Genomic DNA, 24,952 nt, shown 5'->3' with positions numbered 1-24,952 from the left:
GAGATAGTAAAATCATATGGATGTAACACCATTGCAGTTGCATACTGTTTACAGGTGAAAAGAAATGATTGCTTGATGATCAAACCTTGACTGATATTGTTTCTCTGAAAGCAAGATAAACAGTAGTGGAAAAAGATGGATGTGCGCTAAAAGGTTCAGGAGCAAGTGGACAGCGAAGTGTCCACCTCTTCTGAGGGGTGTTTGGTTTTCGGGGGGGTGAGGGAAGGATTCAGCAGGAAGCCCTGATAAAACCATCATGCCCACCCCCCCTTCCCCGAGACCAAAAGAGGCAGGGGCTGGGGGTTGCATGTGAGGACTGTAACCCAGGGGGTCTCCACTCACATGACAGAGCAGCTCTTGGTCTTCTCCTTCTTGAAGGTGGAGGAGAGCAAATCCGACTTGCTGGGCAGGTGGAGAAGTCTTTTGGAGAGGCGGCGGGTGGGGCTTGGCTTCGGGAGCGGCTGCAGCTTGTTGATGCAGGCCATCGCTGCGGTGCGGAACACGCTGTGGATGCTTTTCTCCGAGGTGAACGCTGAGCACTCCAGGTAAGCTTCTGCACCCAGCTGCTTGGCCATAGCAGATCCCTGCAATGAATGTGATGAATGATGAAGGGTGCTGTTCATAATGTCCTTTAATACATTTTCATTGTTTTGTAATTGCACCAGGGTCACGATGTAGTGTGGTCTTCAGGAAGAAATGCCCTGAAAGCTCATAAAATGGCTGTGAAATAAAAAACGAGAATGCCAGCTGGAAATAACTGCTCCTGTGGAAGTGTACTGCTATGCAAGATGTGATATATATCAATATCCATAGGTTCCTGACATAAATAAAGCCTCAAAATGAAAAGTTAAGTAAGTGTACTATTTAAGTGTGGTTGTCATACGTGTTTTGTGACTGCTTTTAATCCGACGTTGACTATATTATATTCCTGAAAAACTTGTTGTGTTACTTCTTTTGTCTCACCTGCTCATAGGCAATGGGAGTCTGTTTCTGATTGGACAGCTCCATCAGCGTGCAGACATCTGTGCGCAGGTCGGTCTTACAGCCAATGAGCAGGATCCGTGTGCTCGGACAGAAGTCCAGGATCTCAGTTTTCCACTGTGGACGGCGAAGGACAGTCAGTTCAGTGGATCCATTTTGCCACAGTGTACAGTAAATAATCACCTGTCGTAAGGTATACTCTGATGAAAGCAGGCATCATCACTTTAACGTAAAGTACTGAAGGCAGTACCTTCTTCAGACTGCTGTCCACAGTGTCAGGACGGCTGATGTCAAAACACAGCAAAACTGCATCTGAATCACTGTAGCACAGGGGCCTCACGTTATCGTAGTATGGAGAACCTTAGAGGGCAGAAAACAGAGAACATTACAAACGTGGATAAATGACAAGACAAACTATAAAAACACACGCAGGCATCTGATTTCAAGTTGCTCCATGTGCCTTCAATGCCTTCAGTGCAGCCCCTTTTGACCGCAGGTACTGCAGAATGAGTGCAGTGCTGAATATTGCTGATATGTGAGACAAACGTTTCAGAAGAATATTGCACTGCAGCCATTTTGAAACATTGCCAAAGGTCCTCCTTTAATTTTCACGGTGAAATGGTAACACACTTCTGTTCTTTGTTTCTCTTTAACTTGTATTGTTCCTGAGTGTTTGATGGAGAAAGGCCTTTTGATATTTTTAAAACTTTGAGGTCAGACTTGCAGCTCACCGTCTCTTTTCTGGTGCCACATTAAAAGGCATATTTTCATTTGAAAGGCACAGGGATCTAGACAAAATTTGCTTTGTAAAATGTTTAAGAGTAAATTAGTGAGTGAATGAGTAATTCATTTTAACTGGAGGTTGCTGTAGCATCAGGTCAGTGCAAAAAGGGGCGATCGAGCAGCAGAGTGGCAGAGGCAGAGGGAGCTGCAGGGATTATGTGCAATCGGCATCACTTCTCCTGCTGAGCCTCACTTTGCTGTCCCTGAAACTGCTCTTTCCTCTGCTCCTATATCCTCTGCTGGCATTTCAGAGGGAGAGAAGATGACAATCGAGCCCTAAATCCTCATTGATCTTCTCTTGCAGTAGATTACGCAAGTGGAACGGTGGGCTCGGGGCAGGCAGACGCTCCCACTCATGCTCAGAATCCTTAAGTAAACCACCCACCACCCCCAAAAATCCTCTGCTCAGCGCGCAATACCTTCAGTCCCTCTGTTACCACAGCAACAGCCTTGGAATCCACCATCTACATCAGGCATTCCTCCCACCTCACCATAAAGGCTCGCTTTAACTGCCAATCAATCACTTTACACCGCAAACTGCCCACCCACCTCCTGTTGGGGACATTCCTCTGCTCTGCAACAGAGTTGGGGACCACAGACATACATCCGTCACACACAAAGACACAAAACCACACCTAGTGACACACAGACTCACTATTTAAATTTGGCAGCAGCCAGAGGTCTGTGATCAGATGAAACAGAAGAGGAACTGCTCAATGGGATTAACATGTTTACTTTAGGCTCTGTGTGAATCCCAAAAGGGATTCAGTGTTCCTCTTATAGCTACAGATAACAAAAGCCGTCTGTGTAATTACTCGTTACTGATATTACACCACCATCCTAATTGATTTACAGCGTAGAAAACAATGCATCAGAAGGAAACATATGAACAAGCACACACAACATGGATGTGTGCATTCAGATCAGTTTCATGAATACTTAATGATTTTCCACATTATCAAAGGGTAAAACTGAATTTGCCAGCTGCCAGGCGCTGTGAGTGGAATAATGACAAGCTGCGATGAAATTCCTCAGGGCTCAATGTCCTGAAGAAAGTAAACATCGCGGCAGAGGAACAAAGGGACTTGTTGTATTAAAACTCTGTTTCTAAGCCTTTGGATAGAAAAAATGCTATACTGTTAAGTAGCAAATTAGCTGAAACATTGTGATTAAACTAAATGATTTACTACGGCTGTATTTTTACAGACTTCGACACCTTAAGAATGCAAATTACATTATTGCCCTAACACCGTTTACACCTCGGGCTGAGTCGAAAAGACACGCTCATCTGTGAGACAACTTTGCGTTTGCTGACTGTGAAAATTGACACACATTACAATCAGAACAATTAGCACCACTAGGATGAGTGTGTGTATGTGTGTGGGGACTGTAAGGTGTCTCATAGGAGAATCAGAGGCAGAGCGCTCTATAAATCTTCTCAATCACCCTCAGGAGGTTATCACACAGCCAGGAACCTGGTGTGATTCTCCATTAAATGGCCACTGATCTAAATGCAGCAGTCGATGGAAAGCTGCACAGGGGGTCCAGGACCCTTTGAAATTAAAGCTGACAAATTAGTTACCCTGTCAAGAGGGAGGGGAGATGGAGAGAATGTTTAGGATGTTTTTTTCTTCAAAGAAATCATTTTTTGTATAAAGGATGCAGGATTCCGTGGGCATATGTATCCTACCTCCAAAGGAATTAAATAAAAAATGAAATGAATGTGTAAATATTCGTATTTGAAGCTCCACAACATGCTGTTTGGGTGCAGTAGCAGCCTTAGCGGCACTCTCCAGACACTCCCAAGACCCAGTTTCTAATCCTAGAAGAAACAGTTGTTTCTATTGTGTCAAGGAAAAGCCAGGAGGAAGAGAGGAGGGAAAGCAGGAGTGTAGCCTACTGAGGTAGATCACAAAGAGCCCTCCTATGCCATTAATCCTTCAACCCCTGCAGTCTGATATCACAGAGTACCAGTCTCTGTCGCTTTCCCTCTCTTCCCTCCTTCTCTCCATTGCAACAACCCAAAGAATGGCTTGGATAGATCAACACACATGCAGAGCCTGCTCCAAAAGCTTCCCTTTTCTCAACAGCATGCCTCGACAACAGATGGAGAGTTTCTGAGGCATGAAACATGGAGAGTGAGGCTGACTAACTGGGGAATGGAAGGAAAAGAAAAGAGCATAACCAAACTCCTGCAGCTGAGCTCAACTCCATCCGTCTTGATGGTGCGGTGCCCAGAGCTAAGTGGAAATTGGGCCAGGGCTGAAGTAGGCTTCGCGGGCCTAGACGACGGGCCTTGTGTTTGAGCGTACAGGTGGGGGAGGGGAGGATCTGCTTTTTCTGTGTGTGCATGAGTGAGACTGTGAGGGTATTTGTGTGCATGTGTGCTAAATCAACTGAGCGACATAGCCTATCTTCATCATTAGCAGACTCCTCTACAGTGAGAATGCAGAGGGGTCAGACAGAGTAATGATCCAGTGATGGGATGACTCACAGATTTGGGGATGAGAGTAGCCCTGTCCCTCCACCCACACTCAGCCGACTGGGAAGCTGCTGCTGCTGCAGCTGATAACTACGGACTTCACGGCCAGACCAAAAAACACACTACATTGCGTCAGACAGTTGTTCCCCTGGTTTCACATGCCAGAGCCAGTCAGAATCACTTCTGAGGACCCCTGCAGGGAGAGGGGGGACGGCCCTTTGTTCCTGAGCATCACCACGTTGAGCTGTTAACAAGCTTTACTTTGTAACTTGACATTGTCAAAGCTCATCCCACTCTGGATTTTGAAGTTGGCTCCAACAACAGATGGTTTGAAAAATGTAAAGCCATGACATGCATTGAATTAAAAGTGTATTCTGCTAGTAATCTTTCATAAAGCCATAATCGGGAAAAAAAATGTAGTTGTTAAAATGTGTATTCTTGTAACAATCAGTTCGATCAGCCTGTTGGATAGAATTCATCTGCCTAGATTAGTTTACCTTAACCTTTATTCTAATTAAAAACTGAACTAGTGCTGAAACGTTGAGTCAATTAAGTGATTTGATGCATTGTTTAATCATTTAATTTCCTAATGGAAAAATACCAATAAAATGGTTGCAGCCTTAAAACAGACTGAACCCTAAATGACTAATAACAAGCCATTGGGCGTATATACAATCAGTAATTTAATGTTAATAGACAACTATCATGGTAATCCATTAACATGATTATTGTCATTTAACAATGCCTCTCTTTTACAATCATACAGATGGTTTCATCAGCTTAAATGGATATTGGGTTCGTTACAAATGTGTCTCATTCATTAATCATACAATAAATGATTACAGTGTATATACAATATCTTCTAAAACACAAAGGCTTTATCAGCAAGACCATTCAACCTGAAATATATTACCCACTAACACCATAACGAGTTTAATTATTCACTATTCATGAGTTACAGCCACTGGACGATGTTCGCCTTCTCCTCTTTGTCTCTCCCCCCACATGTCCGATCGGACCGGGCTGATTAAAACCGGTGGATTGATTTTGGCCTGTAAATCCATGGCGGGGCTGGGAGAAGGAGCTGCCTGCCATGTGGAGGTAGTGATGAGGTCAGTCCAATCAATGAATGGGAGTCAGGATAATGAGAGGACCCTCTCAGTGGGGTAGGGCTGCAGCGGCACAACTCCACGCAATTAGACCAAATTACAGTAAGAAGAAGAAGCTGTATGGTGTGGCCAACAAATAGCCCCTGTGGGTGTCGTCCATTACCTGCAGCCTGACATGAGATACACCAGAGTCATCTCTAACAAATGATAGGGAGGAGATGTGATTTAAGTTTTCTTCTCACTGGAGAGACAAGAGAGTGCAAATTCATTCTTTAATTAAATCAAACCTAAAGCGTGTTGCAAATAAAAATATTCAAATCACCATGAATAACTTTAAGTGATGCCTTTTGCGGCCAATTTAACCGTGTAATTCACAACTGTTTGTAAGTCACATTAGCTTTATTACTGTGTATATTCATTGTTTCCCTGTGATGCAAATTAGCCACAAACTAACCAGTGCAATTTTGGAATGTGCATGGGTAACGAGGAAAAGACAGAGAAAGGGGTCAACAGAGGGAAGAAAAGAGTTAATACAGTGAAAGATGGGCAGGAGAAAAGTGTAAACTGAAACAGAAAAGCTCCACATACAAGTGAAAGAACCAAGAAGAAAAGAAAAAGAGAAAGAGAAAGTCAGAAGGGGTGGCCCAGTGGACCTATTCAGAGTCTTAATCCCCTGCATCATGTTGTTCTAGTGGGTGACCCGCAGCAGCATATGGAGGCAAATGCAGGTCACCAGAGTTTCTGAGCTGCCTACTGTCTGTCTGCTCCAGAAAACCTTCCTGCTCAACAGGATGTCTCTCTGTTTGCCCATCAACCCCGGCACCAGGCCGATTCCTGCTGGCCAGACCAAAAGTCCACAGTCTGGGATTAAAAAGCAGGATTTGGTCTGGGGAGGGAATTACACTCACTTTTTCCCTGCCGCTTTTGGATAATGTGTGTGTGTGTGTGTGTGTGTGTGTGGGGGGGGGGGGGGGGGGGGGGGGGGGGGGGGGGGGGGGGGCAGCGAGAACACAGTAAATACTGCATCATCTCACACAAGTGGGTCTGTTACATAAAGGATTTGTTGCACACAGACACACGTATGCACAAAAAGCCACACAAGCCAACTTGCTCAGCCACAGTGACGTAGCGATACATCCGGCTCTAGCGTGGATGGAGAGGGATAAATGGGCTGAAAGAGAAATTGTTGTGCAGTGAGCATGAAGGGAATCAAACAGGTGCTGCAGACCCGTGTTCACAGTATCCAGGTCAATACACCGAACAGCAGATCCCCGGGGAGATCCACACTGACACATTGACCCTCTTTTTCACGCTTAGTGTAAATGAACATATGATGCACAAAGTCAGCATTAACAACAAGTGAAGCGGAATAATCCCTGTCTCCATGCCTAGTTTCCAGTGAAACATATTAGGCTCAGAAATGTACTCGTAGATCTGTCAATCCTTTATCTTACCATGTGCAAAAAAGCATCAGGTGATATTTAAGGACATTTAATCTTCTGACATTTAGAAATGAAAGATGACTGAGACTCTGCAGTTCAACAAGTGCACATTTTGTGCCTCAGCGATGGATGAAAACAAAGACCTGCCCATTAGCCTTTATGTAATCAAACACCACAATCATATTATCTCCTTTATTCCAAAATAGACATGGTTATAACAATTACATGTCTTGCAACCAAAAGAAGAATATCTCGGAAGATATTCTAAGACGCAGCTGAGACAGACACTCATCACATTCGCTGCGCATTGCCTAATAGTCTCCCTCAGTGCTGCAGGCAGAATGGCAGGCCATGATAGGCCGGATAGACAGAGAAAATGTGATCAGGTACCTGAAGTGTCCCACAGACTGAGTTCCACTCGCTGCTCCTCCAGCTCCAGACAGGCTGTGTAGTTTTCAAATACCGTGGGCACGTAGGTCTGGGGAGCAATAAACAGCATGGTGCCATTAGTGTGGAGGCGTATGTCTGTCGGCTACAGGTAATGGAATTAATCTGGCTAATAAAAAACAATTATTTTTTTTCCCGTTCAATTTGAATACATTTCGAATCAAGCAATCACATTAATCACTGCAGTTGCAAGAAATATTGCGCACAGCAGTATAACATAAAACAATCATTAATGTGTAAGTAATACAATTCCATTCATTACGCGATAAAACAGCTGATGCCCCTTAAGGTATTACGGTAAATGCATACAAAATAAACCAAGAGGACAACATGTTATAAAAAATGCGCATGAAAACTGACTCTGCAACATGCGCACCGTTTTTTTTTCTGCCACATTTAATCATTTTTAAGATAACTTAGCGCTCTGGTTATCAACAAACCTACAGAACAGCTGTATGTGCATACGGGTTTAGTTAATTTTTCACTAACAGGAGCCACATTAGAACATACCTCTGGATAACAATCCTTCGCCAGGACTTGCAACATCGCCGTTTTTCCGCATTGTACGTCTCCCACAAGAACCAGTTTACACCTCACCACCAGCGGCTGTGTATTTCTCCTTTCCTTCATGGTGTCAGTGATGACACAGTGTTTGTTGCAGAAAATGTTAAAATCAAGAAGCAATACAACACAGAAATCCTGCCAGTGTGATCGAGCGTCCCAGTGGTTCTCGGAGGATGCTCGCAGTTGATCTGATTTAATTTGCCACAGCGGGTCTTTATACAGACGAGCATCAGCCAATAGGAGCTCACCATTCCACAGGCTTCTCAGTGTTGTTCCCAGAGAGCAAAGGCGAGGATGCTAGAGCAGCTGCGTTATAAACAGGGATTTTCTAAAAGATTCTGTGCACTGAGTACAGTGCATGATTGCATTGTAAGAGGAGTTTCATCATTTAATGTAAAACCCTTTTAACTTTAGTTGTTAGGGCTTATGAAACGCAGCAGCCAGCCGCAGTCAGTCGCTGCAGACTTCTGCTTTTGTCACCTGTGGGTCCTGTCACTTGGCCTGCTGCTGATTGATGGATTAGATTGATGACTGGCTGGATCAATAGCATAACACTGGCTGAGGACAATGGGACTGATAGACCAATCCACAGTGGACTAATTAGTTTGCTCTGATCTGCACTAGAGAGTCATGTCAATTTAATCCAAACTGGTCAAATTCCTCCTAAATTCAACATTTCTCATTACAGTCAATCTGACAGTCTTCTAAAACAGATACTTATACGATTGAAAGAATGTTTCATTGAATGTGTGCTGATCAAAAGGCAGTGTCACCTGTGCTCAGTATAATAGAACCATGTTGACTTGCAGTGGGATGGTGTGAGGCCCCCTGATAGGGGACCAGCTACCGGCTGCCCACAGGGTCAAGTCAGAGGTCTTGTGCATGTCAAACCCCTGGAGAGACACACAGACAGTGACTTTCACACCCTGAAGGTTATTACTGTATGGAAACAGCATCTCATTGTTAGGAAATGGACAATTAAGATAAAAGTCAATTAGCTGCCTTCCCCTGTGTCTGGCAGCCTACTGGCTAATTTACTTACTGTTGCCAATCAGAGCCGTTGTTTTTGCCCCAGTGGGTAAAACCAATTTGCCTTTGTTCACAAACAGCCTGCCTCATTCACCTCCCATGCTGGGATCTGTCTGTGTTTTACAGCCCAATATGTCTTGTTGTCATCATACAGCTCTGACGTGTGTAGGTTGTGTCTGCATGCAGTGGGGGAAATGTTTTGTATTGCTGTTAGCGTTTAATTTCCATCAACAAAAATATTTGACCAATTGCACTTTCTCTGTTTATTCACAGTGTTTCGCCGTGAGAAGAGCACGTTTTTTACACCAATATTTTAAGTGAATGATGTAGAATGATTTAGAATATCTGGCGCAAAAATGAGGAACTTCGTTGCAAAACTATTTCATGTTTCGCTATATTTTTTACAAATAGATTTTTTTTCCCCCTCTGCTCTCATACGGCGGTTGCAGCTGATAATTACGTCCCAACCGACAGCATCGTTGTGGAAGCGTCTCACCCGACCTCTGGCTCCCCCTCAGGTTTGCCGTAGTTTGTACTGTTAGCGCTGTTAGCACCGTTAGCTCCAAGCTGCCGCCTCAGGCGTTGCCTTGTTGAGAGCCGTTGGAAGGCAATCAAAATGCTCATGTCTTGCACCTTTGATGTTATACTATTTAGCATTCTGATAAATGAAGCAGCATTGCCTATTGTCAGAAAAGTTCAAAGTTGCAGCCTTACTTAATACATCAATGTATTACAAACACTAAACACTTCATATGAACGAGGCTCAGACCTTTGTGCTATGCTACTGAGTGGTATTAACAAAGCTTCAATGAATACAGAAACAGTTGAGAAGAGAAGTTGCAGATGATGAACTCTCTCTAACCCGTCTAAAATAACTGCAATGCATGCATGGATGCCTGTGTAACCACCACAGAGCTCGGGACAGGGAGAGACAGGTGGCTGTGAATAATCATTAGGCATAAAGTGACACCTTCCAATATGGCTGATACTTGAGGATGAGAAGGAGGATACGGGGGAGGCTTGACTTCTGGCAGGATGAAGCATTGACGCCTTACACCATCACACCTCCATATATTTGGTGACAGTGATGGTAATTATCATCAACACAATGAGAGAGTGATAGTAGCTTACACATGGCCTTCAGGAAAACAGACAAAAGCTGAGTCACTATTTTTCTCACAAGATTCTCAGACAGCTAGAAATGCGAAATGGGAAACTTCCTTATTTTCCTGCCACAAACTCATCATCGCATGGTGTTGTTATCCTGGATTTGTAGCATGACTTTCACACGTACTATTCGAGACTTAGACACGTAGCAGCAATTCAGAACAACTCATGTGAGATCAACCAAAGAGGGAAGTGATAGGCTACCAAAGGATGAAACGAGTAGACAGATGGTAAATGATGATCATGTCCAGATAGAGGTGGTAATATCATGGATCTCTGTAGGGAATAGAGCGCAAGCTGAATCTAAATGAATGGCACACGTGTGTAGTAATGAATAACTTGAGCAGATTGAAGTTGCATGTTTGGACTGATTAAAGAGACTTGAAACATGTCACAGGTCCCCGGTTCTCGTACGTGTTCGGTTATTTCTAACCTCTCCTTGTCATCTAAATTTGATGTTTGAAGTTGTGCGGAACCAACACAACATCCCAGTTTAGTTTTGCCGAGGCCAGCAGTATGTGGACTCTCCAAACATCTCACTCCTTCTTATTCATGTCAAACATCTCATTCCAGACATTGACACGCATAATTGCTTTCACTCTTCTAGGGCTTTAAACGTGATTTTGAAACTGCAGGGATTTGCTCCCATTCAGCCACAAAAGCACGAGCGAGGTCGGGCACTGTTGCTGAGCGAGACGGTCTGGATCACCGTCGGCGTTCGAGTTCATCCCAAAGGTATTGGATAGAGGTCAGGGCTCTGTGCAGACAAGTCAAATTCTTCAACACCATACTGGGAAAACGTTTTTATTATAGACCTGCTTCGTGCATGGGGGCAATGTCATTGACATACATGCCACTTCTGCCCTCTAGTGGTGGTTATGAGTCACCGTGTAGAAATAAAAACACCACAGACAGAAATGTTACTTCAATGTTGTTGTGTTTTATTCACCCCCTCTTCAAATGTGCTTGAGACAAAAGTTACACCCTGTACACATCATCATCAGACACTGTTGGATATCATTTGTATTGTCGGCTTGGCAGAAACCAGGTGAAATGTTGACATCATCACATCATCGACAACTTGTTCATAATTGGAGGTGGGTACAGCATAGCGTTTAGTGCATTTATTGCATCGTAAAGCAGACATATAAATGATAGTAGTGCAATTATACCCCATCATAACTGAGGAGATACCTTGATAGTCTCAGCTAGTGTCTCGTCAATGCTAGACTTTGTATTGCATACAGAATTTAGGCGAGTGAAGCGTAATAGGAAATGAAAATTGTAAAAAATTGTGCTTTGGACGCCTAAAGAATAATTCACCTTTCGTAGAAATTTCCTGCAATAAAAATTAAGCAAATAGAGGGAGCTGATATCTATTTTTTGAGAGCGAAAGAAGATACTGTGTTCTCTGTGTTTCATCAAGTAGAAGTTAAGTATCTCAAACCTGGTCCTTCAGAAATGAATGTGGGTGTCAGGAAACTTTACGGTGGTCCTAAATAACTGCAGTGCATCATCGTAAAAAGAGAGCAAAAGACATATATATATATATATATATATATATAAACACATGCTTTCTGAGGTGTTGAGTATAGAATTGTGTACTGTGACTAAAACCCTTCTACTTCCTGTAAGCATTGTGTTGTTTCTGTGCAATTTGATAATAACAATAATAGTATCTGCATATTGAATATACAGTATATACAGTTAAGCCTTGATGCATGTGACTGCTTATGTAGGTCAAGTTGATTTACTCTGAAGAGTAAATGGCTCATGTGAGGATGGTCCTAAAAAGCCCTTCTGATGAAACAGGAATACAATATGTCATGCACATACATTTGATTATTTACACATGTGGTATGTTAGCTGAATTCTAGAGTTTTAGATGGTAAAAGCGGTTGCATCGATGTCGAGAATCTCAGTGAATTATTGAGATGCATTCATTCTTGTGAGTGCTGTATTATGTATAAGATGATTATATAGATTATATAAACACAAAAGAGACCGTTTCTGGCTTTGCAAAGTTTGGATGAAGCTTTTAGGATTTGCAACAAAGACATTTATTTAACTAGTCTTATGACTAGAAGTTGTACATATTCCTAATTTATGTGGTAGTGTATGTCATTTATATCTGGCAGTTTCTTTGCAAAAAAGAGAAACAAGCAGTGGATACAAGCATAACTTAACTACACCACCAGAGGTCCCCCTCCATATACGTATACAAAGGCCTGCTATACACATGCAAAGCAGATATATCCCTGACTGTGTAGTTTGTGGTGGTTTATTTTTGTGCTAATATTAACCAGAATTACATGCTGAGGTAACATTTAATTGTGTTATTAATCTATATATCTATTGTCTTTGGAAGTCATACAGTAAAGCTACTAATTTAGGTGTTTGTTATGTTTTGCAGTCCACTTGGAAACCTAAAGAACAAGACATGATGTGTTTGTTTATTCTCAAACAAGTTATCATTGTCATTTTGAAGAAATAAAATATATTAAACAGACAATGGCAATTATTGGTTTAAAAACATAATGTACAACATCTGGTTATAAGAGTATGGTTTCTGCAAAAAATGGACAGTCAACCATCATCAGCGGCAGTTTGGCGTCGGTGATAAGTACCAGCCTGGGACTGGAGCAATGCATCTGTCCTTTTTTTGGAGTAACCTACACATGTTAAATATCAGTGAATCTCCTAATATCTGGTTATGCTTCAAATTATATGTCCACGTTAGTTAAATTGTTTCAGAAATAAGAAGATAAACTAATTTCTTTGGGGTAAAAAAAAAATTAATCATATTTGATAGTTTCGGGTTAATATCAAAGGTGATCAAATGTGCCACTAAATGTCTGCAAACAAACCAGTTATTGTAAATAATCCTTCCAGCATTTATAGATTCACAGCTGTGACAAAAGATGCATATAGTCAGTTGATGTGCAAGTATGTGCTTGTCATGCATGAGCTTTGCATCACTGTTGCGTACAGATATGTGAGCTATACCGAGAGCCAAGATATGAATTATAAATAGTAGTATAGATAGTTTCTGTAAAAAATAATTGTGAATAAAGAACACTTTAAAAAGGCTACTGGATAACCAAGGAGAAAAAGCAAGTTTTCATTTTCCTTGGGAGACCATGTTGACTCTGCTAGAAACAATTGTGCCTTTGAGGAAACATTTGGTTAAACTGGAATGACAGCTGACAAACTTCTGTAGAGTTGGAGACCATACAGACTTGATTTTATGTCACTCTCTGCACTCTTTGGCCAGAGGGGGAAGCCAGGTTATCAGAGAAAAAACCCTGGGAAGCTACTCATGTTTGTATTTTAAGTTATACTGATAGCGTTGCTATGCTACAGTTCTGTATGCTAACATACTCTGCCTTCACAGGTGTGTAATTTGTCTACAAGGAGAGCTGAATTAGCCCATGTGTGTCTGGGACAGCCACTTGTGGGGGCGCTGATCACACATGGGCTGGCTCAGCAATGCCAGGTGGGAAATGGGACTTCCAGTGTGAAAGCACGGCTTTGGGAACAAGGTCAGGGTGGGAGGAAGGGTGAGGGGAGGTGGTGTGCAGTGACTGCAGTACTGTACTGGTTTTTGTTACCAGTAGGCGTGCAGCTGTAGAAAGCGGCCCTGAGTTGTCGCGTGGCGGTGGGAGCAGGGAGCTCTTCCCGAGGGGGCAGCAGTGAGGTGGAGGCTCCTCTCTTGAATCTTCCTCCTCCTCCTGTTCCTCTCCCTGTTTTTGTGTCTCCTCTTCCTCCAGCTCACCAGCCTCTATCTCTCTCTCTCTCTCTCTCTACTCTGCTCTTGTTCTCTTCTTCGCCCCAGGTGTGGCCAGAGAAGGTGCTGGCTGGCTTTGGAGAGATGAGGGCTGCTGCTGCCCCCTGGTGGCGCCCTGGTCCCGGTGCTCTATGACCTCCTAGTCTGACCCCGGCCGACAGCACAGGCTTCCTGCAGTGGAGCCGGGGGAACATTTCATGAGAGGAAACACCACCAGAAATGAGTTGCAAAAGAGTAAAGCTCACAAGAGTAAGACAGAGAAACACTGTTCTGCCTCACCTATGTCTGTGGTGGTGATCATTCTATCAACTCTTGAGTCTCAGAAAACTAAAGAAAACACAAAGAAGGCAGTAAAGTTGTGATTAATAATGCAGCCAAAACGTTAATAAAAGCAGCAGTTGTGTGTTTGTCTCACTTGTTGGCTGGAGTTAGCTGAGGGTGGGGTGATCACACTTTGGTCCAGTAAGGGGTTAACAGGGGCAGAACAGGGGAGATGAGTAGCACGCCAGTAAATGTCCAGGTACTCTGCAAGATGCTCACATGCATCCTCCAGCTGATTCTCATCCAGGATGACATCAAACATCTCCTAATGAGTCAAAGATAGGAATATGAGAGTTACATCACTCAGTGTCCATAAAAGATCACTGTATGCATGTCAGCTCTTTTCTGAGCATTTCAATTATATATTTATAGAGGCGGAGTGACATACAGGTGGACACTGTGCTAGCTTGTCCCCTGCCATCATCTGGACGTTGAGGTGTTTGCTTTGTGACTTCCCTCGAGATTTGATCAGCCTCTGAAGGACCTGTGAGATGAGAAAGAGACAAAGAGTGTCAAGCCGTTAAAAAAAGACAAATCCAAGAAGTGAAGGTTATCAAATGCACGGTTCTAACTTAATTTCTCAAAATGTTCTTCTTTTATTTAGTCGTACGAAGCCAGTGCATCATGGCATAACATCTGAAATCTGAACATATAGTCGTCGCTCTTTCAATCTCCTTTTAATGTGGAGAAGATGTCAAAACCATTTTAGCTGTGTGGTCAAAGTGGAACACTACAAAGAATACTGAGTTCTGAGAATCCAATGTGACTTTGAAATATCTTGTTTTGTCTGACCAAAGGTATAAAACCCAAATACATTCGGTTTACAGTGACATAAAACAGAGAGCAGCAGCAAATCCTCACATTGGAAAAGTTGGAACCAGCAAATGTTTTGAGTTGCTCGAATTAACAACAAAAAACAAACTATTAAATGTACATGTGTATAATACATATATATACATATATACATATATATATATATATATGTATATATAAATATTTAGGGGGGGTGCTCTACTTTAGGCGAGGAGACTTTGACGTAGACAATGATGGGAGCCAGAGAAGTTTTGAGGAGCTGTGCTGGGTGATTGATGGTGTCTGCATCCAAGACGACCAGCTGGAGAGACTTGGCCAGCTCAAAGATCCTCTCTATCTCACTCTGGACCTCAGCTGTCAACAAACCAAAGAAAGATGAGGAGTTGTATGAGATCACTTACTTGAGTTGAGTACAAACTTAACTTTAAAGAGAGAGGACATATCTATTCTTAGCAGGTATTAATCTTTATTTAGCAACAAAAGATCACAGACAACGTTCTCGCACTCACCCAGACTGGAGCGCGTGTTGGATCTCTCCATTATGGCCTTCTTGTTCAGCACCGAGCGCTTCGCCAGTGATAGATCAGCAGTCACCCGTGTAATAGATATCCTAAAGAAGAAGCATCTTATCACATCACATCCACAACTGTTCCATTTCAAAAGATGAGATGAACTTGTACACTCTTGCAGCTAAAAATAAATCATCATCACCATGTGTCCTATCGACCATGAAACGTGATAGGCAGAATCCCACGAACAGCTCTGTAGCTCGGTCACAGTGTTACTGTACACTGAGCTGCAGCTGTAGAAGAGCAACACAGACAGACGTACCCACCTGCCATCAAATCTGTGCTTTAGGAAGTCAAACAAGGCTTTCTGCATCATGTCTGTTACCTAGGAAACAGATAAGGAAGAGGGGAGAGAAGTTAAGAGAGACTGGCGTTATGAAATATATACCTATGCACACACAATTAGCCCGACATTATTACTTATATTTCTCATTCACTTTTGATTTTGGTAACACTTAAGTTCAAATCCGCTTATTTTGCATTTACCAGCCTCCACTTATGTGCCCACAGGATGAGTCATTTAGTCTTTTTTCGTCATTAATTACTTATATTTGCTTACAACCACATCATAGTGTTATAAATCACGTATCAAATGTTTGTATGAGACTTAAGAATACTAAACACTGGCCTAAAGTAAAGTGTCGTCTTGACTGTCGAGTGTTAGGCAGAACTAATATTTGTGATATTAATATTTTGTCTTTTGCGAGAAACATCTGGCCAAAAAGATTATATAGTTAACATGCAGTCACATGAGAACACACACTTTTGAGCACAGTTGGACAGCAAAGACCGTATCAGAGCATCTTTCATTGTTAAAACAATTACATTCCTCATGAGGGAAAATGAAGTGAGTCAGCACAGATAGAAAGGAGCATCAAGAGACCAAGTCCTCCTCAGAAATGTGATTTGCTTGTTGTTTCTTCACTTGAATGTTTAAGCTTCACTGTACAGGATGATGTATGTGCAGAGTTTGACACTAGAAGGCTGTTTTCTCTCTTTTACACATGGATGTACCAGTAGAATATGTGACTTAACCGTACAGATAACAACTAGTCTACATGGTCTGGAGCCAGTCATGGTCCATTAGAGATGCGAAGTCCTGCCCCCCACCATGGTACCTTATTTCAGAAAAAAATATGTACAAGTTACGAGTCTTGCTCACATCTTACATCATTGCATACATCAGGTAAGATAATCTTACATTTGTGCATTGAGTATGGTGAAGTTTCCTAGCTAGCTAACGGCCGTGTTGGTGACTTACATTGTAAGAGACAAGAGATGTGAGCGGTTTCAGCTCACAGTAAACTAAAAGGTACTACAACAAACCCATTACAAACTGCAACTTTCTTAACTTGCAAAACTATCTTTTGAATTGGGGTCCCACGGTGGACACTGGAAGGGATGGGAATTTCCTCTTTATATGTTATTTACTCGGTGTGTTGGGGAAACTACAGCCCCCAATGCTCAAACACTGAGAATGAACTTACTGGTGAAGTAAGTAGTTTCCAGTAGTTAGACTTTTGAAATGAACAATATTTTCAGATTCATAGAGCCTTGCATTATATTAGATAAGCAGAGCCTATTGTTTTCCATTATATGGGTAAGGGATATCTTGGGATGACATGGAGAGAAATAGTGTGTGTTTGCATGTGCACCGCGAGGAAGTGAAGTCTATTTTCAAACAATCCTGAAAAATGGATGGCTTCAGGGTAAGGAATGAAGTGTACAGTGGTGTCCGTGATGTGACAGAGACATGGAGGAAAGGAAATGAGAGGGGGGAGGAAAGAAAGAGAGAGAGAGAGAGAGAGAGAACAATGGTGAGCAACCGAAAATAATACTATGCACAAGAGAGAAAAAGCAGAGAAAAAGAGAATGAGAGTGGAAGAGAAAGGGAGGCAGGCTGGCGTTCACCACTGGAGCATCCCCAAAGCACATCACCAGAGTGATGCATAAATATTTCACACACACACAAAGCAAACGGCTTGGCACACAGCCTGCGCAATCATAGAGGAGAGAGCGAGGCAGAGCAAAAATGTCGAAGCACAGAGACATTGTGTTCAATTACACGCCTCACATTTCAGCATATTCATCCGCAGATTCATTCGAAATTGACATTTTCTAAGCTGAATCGAGTTTAACTGCGATGTGTTTTCATTCATCTCATCCCATATGTGTTATAGAGAGTTCAGGAGACTATCACTGACAGTAGCTAATGTGAAGGGAGATGCATGCTGTCCTGCATCACTCAAAATGGATCTGAGATTCCTGTTGTGTGTGCTGTAATCTCATCAGGATGTTACTGTGGTGTTTAGTATCAGTGTTAATGGGATAATGGAGGCGAGAGTGATTCCCCTTCGATCAAACCAGGCAAGTCCATACTGGACCAGACCCTACAGTTCAGATTAAACTTGAACAAACAATAATAGGCGCACAAAGAAAAGACTAGCGACTGAGCTATATATGGCTGGTATTAATAGTAATCAAAGTCTATTCAAATAATGGTAAATACCCATCTTAAAAACCACAGCATGAAGTTAAAACTGCTTACTGGTTTTAATAACAAACGAAAAAGACTACATGCTAGTGGCTCTGTGAGGATGTACTTATTCACAGCAGTGCTTTGAAATAAATGCTAATATCAAAATTGAGGGTGTTTGGTCAAACAACGAGACAAATTAAAATCCTGACCTGAGGTTCGCGCGAGAGTAAAAAGGACCATGAATGTGAGGGGACCACCAAAGTCAGTAGGATTTACTGTCACCATGGATGTCTCTACAACACTTCATGTCATTTCATCTATCTGATAGATATTTCAATCTGAACCAAAATGGAGGGCTGACTGACCCACATTGCCATCCCTTGAGCCATGCTAAAACACAAGAATATAGCCTGAAAGTAATCAATTTAGTGGTATGAAGTGGTCTTCAGATGTTATAAGCTCCAGATGTGTGGTATTTTTACTTGGTCAGAGATGTACAATCTATGAATAGTAGTATAAAAAGAGACGCTGTGGCTGACAGCAATATGCTCCAATGCAGCTGCTCTATTTCCGACAACATCCTTGTAATTACTCCAAACACGAGACTTGAATAACCAGAACCAAACGGAAAAGCAGTTTTAAAGGTTGTCTCACCTCATAGCCTTTCAGCGAAGGCCCCACCAACACCACTGGCCGCATAGAAGGGACCACATCATACGGAGGAACATGTTCAGTCTGCACATGCCACAAGCACAGACAGGGTTTGGAGGTGGAATATATACAACATGTTGAAGTGAATTTATTGCAATAACACATGCATTTAGCTAACAAATAGTAGCTGCTCTGCATGTACAGAGCCATAAAAATGCATCAAGTGTAGCAGTATAATTGATGGTGTTCTTGAATAATTAATAAGGAAGAGGCCCAATGGAAAACATACCTGTTTCTGCTTCTGTTTGGCTTTCAGAATAAACAAAACGATCATTAAACAAGGAGGATAAAAGCTAAGAAGTGGCAATAAGTAATTCCTTTTGGAGAAAATATTTCACTTTCAGGGCTCCCTAAGAATAGAAAAGTACAGTTACATTGTGGCCCTTCAAAAAAGTATCCTCTCTTAATTTGTATGTACATTTTAGAGGGAAACTAACAAACTATGTTTCCAAAGTCAAACACACACATTTCTTCTAAAAGTGAACCTTTTAGCCCTGGAGTAGCCCTGTATGTAAATCTGACACCGTGAGGCTGAGCAGACAGACACAGCAGCAGTCTCCTGCAGTCCCACTTACCTGCAGATGGCGGGGTGGACCTCCAGCCTCCAGATGAAGCGTTCCCTCCTTTCCTGTGGAGCAACATAATGCAAAGCTTCATTATGCGAGAATCCCCTCAGGAGGCAATTTAGAAAGAACAACTTCCCAAACAGAGCAACACATGAGCAAGAACTAGTTACGTCAAAACCCAAAAAATAAACAAGTTTCAAAGAGTGTGTGAGACAGTTAGCTGGTGAAATTAGGGCAACCAGAGAGACAGAAAGACAGATACAAAGTCAAGTAGAGGAGTGATATCAGAGGCCCAATCCCAATCTCCTCGCTCACGGACTCATGGACTTCTATGCGAGTTCCTGCAAAGACACGTTGTGTGTTCGAAGGCTTTTGTGAAGACATGTTGAGCCCTTTATGACCACTTTCTGTAAGTCTGCATTTCTGCAGACTTTGCCTTTGGGAATTACCCACAATCCATAGCAATGTTGCATTAAATTACCAGTGGAGGCCGGAGACGTAAAAAACAAAGAGGTAAACGAGAACGGCACATGGGTGTTCAGCCTGGCATATTGCATTTACACAGAAACATTAAGGATTAAAGATCATACATAAAAACACATGATAGCAGAGGACTACACACCTGGTTTATTCATCAACTATTTCTTTTAATTTTGTTATTGAAGCTGTACTGACAAAAACAAATAAATACATTATTTTAAGATGAGACTTAAGATGAGAAGAGACTTCATGTCTCTTAAGAAAAGAACCTGGAGGATGTTCAAATCAGGGAGTGAAAAATATTAAACAAATGTTACATTAAATGATATGATGTTGTCATTGTAACGTGATACGACGCAGCAAAGTGCTGTTCCATTCATATTTATACCATTTCAAGCCCTTGCAGCCTCTCACACTCCACCATTTAGCAGGTGACGTCAGTTAACTCCCTGAGGGTTCAGGGTTTAAGGCCTGAGAGGAGACATTGGGATTCAGCCAGAGATCAATCAGAACTGTGTGACCTCTGACCTTGCTGCTGCTTTCTGCTCTTGTTTGATCCTCATGGCTTCCAGCTTGACTGGACTCGGGATGAAAGTGATGTCCGCCCCTTCCTTCACCAGTCGACCAATCCACCAATCATTGTTGTATTTCTGCATGAGAGTGAAACGCACCTTTTACGACTCAGGAGTAATGCTGCAAAATGTGTTTGACATGGATCAAGTTTAGTAACAAAAGTCTTGCATACAACACGCTAATCTTAATGCGGAAGGCCTCTCACCTCTTTTATGTGCAGGAAGTCTTTTGATTCAAAGTTAATAGCAGCACCTTGGACTGGACAATCTTCATCAAGGGCCCCACAGTAACTCACATTGGCTTTCACTGCAAATGCTACTGGTTTGGACTGTTAACAGACAAAAAAATAATAATATACAAATTAGATATGACAATAGTATCATTGCCTTTAATCTTTAGTCAGAAGATTCATTTTGGTTCTATAGACAAGATAAGTCAATTTTATTTATATAGCTCAAAATCAAATAATGGCCTCAAGAGTCAGTAGATCTTTATGAATCTGAGATTAAATTGGTCTATTTAGAGCAACCTCTGAGTTTTCACATGACTCAGCGGTTTAAAAGCGGCTCCTCAGGAACTGAAGGTGAATTTAAAGACGAGCATTGACATTTCTCACCTTGGCTCTCTCTAGCTGCAGCTGAGCCTGGCGCTCGGCTTCACGCCGAGACGCCTCCTGGTCCTCCTCCAGGGACAGGTCGGAATCCGAGGGTCGACTAGTGTAGGAATCGGCTGAACCCTGAAAGAAAGGAGGATGGGAGTGGAGAGAAATAACTTTTGCAGTCCAAGCAGAAAAGAGATGAAGCAACCACAACACCGTAGCAGCTGTTTGCTTAGAATTACTCATGTTATAGTAAATGTAAAAGTATTTCAGATGGAGGTCCAAACAGATGACCTACATCTCCTTCTGTGTCTCCCATTATCTTCTCCTTGTTCAACCTGCCTCCGAACCTGCCTGTCCTTTCCTGAAGCCATGTGATCTCACTAGCAATGACAAGTTCCTGCAGCTTTCCAAAGCGGCCGTCTCAGGGGAACATGAGTGTAAGTACTGCAACAACACCAACAACCAGCACAGTGCTTGTAGTCTATTTATCCACTCAGCCAGGCACACCAGATTTTGGCAAAGATCCAGAAAGAAACCTACTAATACACAACTCTGACAAGAGTACTGATAATGCAGGATAATGCTAAAAAATCCATCTTTTCATCCATTTTCTGGACTCCAGATTGGTCTGTGTCATCACAGATGTGGCGTAGGAGTTGTGTCACAAAATAAATCAGGTCTAACTTTATGTTTTGAGTACATTTTGTGTTCTGAATTTGTTTGCGTATCAATGAATCCACATGATGTAATTTATGTCAGAATACAAAAAAATGAATGTGTTAATTGGTCCAGCCTCAAAGCAGTTTGAGATATAGTCACAAAATTGAAATCCAAAATTTCAAATTGAGTCACTCAGCACAAAAACAATTCAAATGGAAAGTCAATTCGGATCCTTATTAATGTTGGACACATGAATGAAAAGCATCCATGTGACTCTATACAACTGCCGGTAGTGACGTAGTATCAAATATCGACAAAAGACCACTTTATGGTGGGTGGGTTGGGTGGTGGATGGGTCCAACAAAATATAGGACTTTCAAACACAAAACTACTATTTGAGTGTTTATCTAAACCTTACTAAGTGGTTTTGTTGCGTAATGTCGTCCCAAAAGACGTGGTGCATGCACGAAAGATACATCCGATTGAAATACATTAGTTGGAAATCCAACTGAGATGTTTCCAACTAAATACATTAGTTGGAAAAATGTGTTTCCATGTACACAAATCATTATATTCAAATTTCGTGACTTTGTTGAATTTTTTTATTGAACGGTCTCGTGTACCAGATTTGAACTTGCGCCAAGCGTGTACAACATAAAGTTTATTTTGACAATTAATCATTGAACTCTTCCTGCTGCCTCCTCAACTGTTGATTTATATTTAGGTGCAACTGCATCTCCTGAGAGTTTGTGGCAACAACCTGGCATTTAAAAACGATAATCAGTTGCAGACGTAATCTAACTGTCTTTCACTCAGTGGACATGTAAGCCAAATATGGGGTTGGAAATATCCAGAAATGTTATTCTCTTTGTATACATTGGGTGGAGCTGTACTAACATCCTGGGCTCAGGTATATACATACTGAAATCACTGTTTTCGTCTGGTGTTTAACCCCAGAAGGGCAAAGGGTTTTGACCGCTGTGGCGGTAACAGATTTTGATGTCATTTTGCAAATGGTGTCTTTGATTGTCGGTGTAAGCAAATGGATTGGGCAAAATAAAAGGACTCTAATTCTACAATGAAGAACGTGTCTGTAAATGTTGTACTTAATGCAACGCACATCACTGGTAACGTATTGTAACTTAGGCTTACAACCAGCGCGTCAACCAGGTCCCTCCTGGAAAAGACACCTCAGTAGCCTCCAGTAGACTGGGCTCCTTTTAACAGACTATTGTACACTATTGGATTTAAAAAATATATATCTTGTAAAGTTTTTTTTTTCTTTTCCAAAAGAGGCTCAGATGAACATTTATTGCCACGTAGCACAACTCTTACTCTTTAAGAAAGCAATCATCAAATAACAAAAGCTAATTTCTGAACCCAAAAGCAAAAGCAGCCTCTATTCTATAATGGAAAATAACAAAACCTCAGAACCTGCTGCAGATAAAACCCTCACAAAGCTCACCTCACCAGATCCTACATTTGTCCTCTCACTCCATCAGCATCTTGCTCTTCCCCGGTGGCTGCAGTCCCAGCTGGGTGCAGGACTGGAAGCCTCCTCACATACCAGACAGGAGCACCCACATAAGATAAATATAGCTCAACAACGTCATCCTTCTCTTACCTTTTTTCCCTACCTGTCTCTTCACTCCTGCCCACCATTTTCATCCCTCTTTTGCTTTATCCCATGCCACAAAAAAAACCCACATTTCTTGGCTGAATCCAGCGCAGAGTTTGTGGATTTCATTTGAATATCAAAGGCTGCCAGGGGTGGAGCAGAATCTGAAGAGTCTGCCAGCAGAAGAAACAAAACCTAATTAAAGCACACATGGAGCTCTGCAGATGGATGGATTGAGAGGATTGATATTCTGAAGTGCAGAGAGTCTCTTTATCGCAAAATATCTATACATTGTCTTCACCTGCTGTACACTGAGCACACTTCTATAATGTTGCAAATTTAGATTTGATGGGCTAAAGAGAATATTCCTATATGAATAACAAAAAGACCAATAAGAGAAAAGTAAAAGCCATTCCCATAAACTTCAAGCACACTGTGTTACTGTCCAGGTCCCAAAATCCTTTGTAAGCATCACACCGCTTTGCTTACTGTAACTTTGCAGCCATTCCCAACAAGCTAAATTCTCTGATTTTTGTTTTTTGCTTTTGAGTTTAAATTGCAGATGCAAGGAATCCGATATTAAGGATAACATGTTTACATGTTTGAATCATGATGTTCTCAAAGCTATCACAGCCTCCACTCCTGACAGCAGTGTAGGCATTGTACTGTATTGATAACATCACCTGATATGTAAAGAGTTTTCTCACCCTAGTGCCTCGCTCCCTCTCACCCCACTACTCACATTACATGCCCCTATTTTAAAAGATGAACTGTCTGAGCTTTTAATACAAAGAGTGACAGAAAATTGGTTTAATTTAATGGCAGGGAGTTTGTGAAATGTGTAAAAGATTTGTGGGAAGTTACAGAATCTCAAGATGATGATCTCTGCTGCTATTACTCATTCTCTCTTTTCCTGAGAGCCTTTCAGCTGTGTGATAAATGCCTGATATTCTCATATTATAGCTAATAACTATGTAGAATGTCACCTCATTAGTAAAGCTGACACATGCGTCTGTGCTTTACTGTTTCTCAGTCAGAGTCATGTGAATGTGAAAGCCAAATGTATACGTGTACCTTTGTGTTTCCTGAATAGACCAAATAAGGAACCTGTGAGGTTTTTACAATGCTTGTCACTGACGGGCCAACAGAACAGATACTGAAACTAGATGGAAAACAGATCCTCCTCATCAACAACATCAAAATTATAATTGTCACGCTTATTGCAAGCTTTTGAAGGGCTTTACTGTCTCAATAAAAAGTTGCTATTTGTGTTTTCACACAAAGTATTTCCTTGCGGAGCTGCAGTGGACGGATAGTAGTAGAATGACTTCATAAAAAGACAGGAGATAAGACTTAAACAAAATAACTGTCACAATCCATGACATTCAACAGATGGGCTTCCCAGTGAGGTTCAATGTAAAGCTGTAACGTAGCCTATAGAGAGCAGAGATAGAGACAAACTGTATGTGTGCTGTACTGTATGTCCAGAGAAGACGAGGAAGAGGGAGGGAGGAGAGAAGTGGAGAAATGCTGGCAAAGTGAGTGAACAGGAATAGACTTCTGCTGAGACAAGAGTGAGAGGGGAGGGGAAGAGAAAAACAGAAAGAGGACGTCTCAGAGCAGACAGACAGGGGACTCCTGAATGAAGAGACTGAGTTTGCATGCAGAGTGATTAAACAAAGAGGGGAGCATCAACAGCGTACCTTGTTACAGATGAGTCCTGTAGCGCTCGAGTCGGAGGCAGACATGATTCTGCTGCCAGCGCTCTCT

The 24,952-nt window shown here is 42.0% G+C and overlaps 2 protein-coding genes across 2 annotated transcripts; both read right to left on the bottom strand.

The window, feature by feature from the left end:
• Positions 1 to 338: 338 nt before the first annotated feature.
• On the bottom strand, positions 339 to 7,874 carry rnd1b (Rho family GTPase 1b; the record flags this gene model as incomplete). The annotated part of the gene is made up of 5 exons (XM_079172074.1): positions 339 to 584; positions 964 to 1,098; positions 1,232 to 1,341; positions 7,188 to 7,275; positions 7,755 to 7,874. 5 exons carry the CDS (start codon positions 7,872 to 7,874, stop codon positions 339 to 341), a joined length of 699 nt encoding a protein of 232 aa, XP_079028200.1.
• Positions 7,875 to 13,835: 5,961 nt separating this feature from the next.
• Positions 13,836 to 24,930, bottom strand: cacnb3b (calcium channel, voltage-dependent, beta 3b; the record flags this gene model as incomplete). The annotated part of the gene is made up of 14 exons (XM_079177805.1): positions 13,836 to 13,962; positions 14,071 to 14,118; positions 14,207 to 14,377; positions 14,501 to 14,596; positions 15,128 to 15,279; positions 15,435 to 15,535; positions 15,761 to 15,819; positions 18,628 to 18,708; positions 18,914 to 18,933; positions 19,260 to 19,312; positions 20,259 to 20,380; positions 20,509 to 20,631; positions 20,920 to 21,039; positions 24,886 to 24,930. The coding sequence occupies 13 exons, from the start codon at positions 24,928 to 24,930 to the stop codon at positions 14,089 to 14,091; spliced, it is 1,173 nt and encodes a 390-aa protein (XP_079033931.1). The 3' UTR covers positions 13,836 to 13,962; positions 14,071 to 14,088.
• Between the last annotated feature and the right edge of the window lie 22 nt (positions 24,931 to 24,952).

This window comes from Pholis gunnellus (assembly GCF_910591455.1).
Source record: "Pholis gunnellus genome assembly, chromosome: 2".
Taxonomy (NCBI): Eukaryota; Metazoa; Chordata; class Actinopteri; order Perciformes; family Pholidae; genus Pholis; species Pholis gunnellus.
Note: the sequence above shows the minus strand (reverse complement) of the source record. Positions and strands in the feature narration are given on the sequence as shown.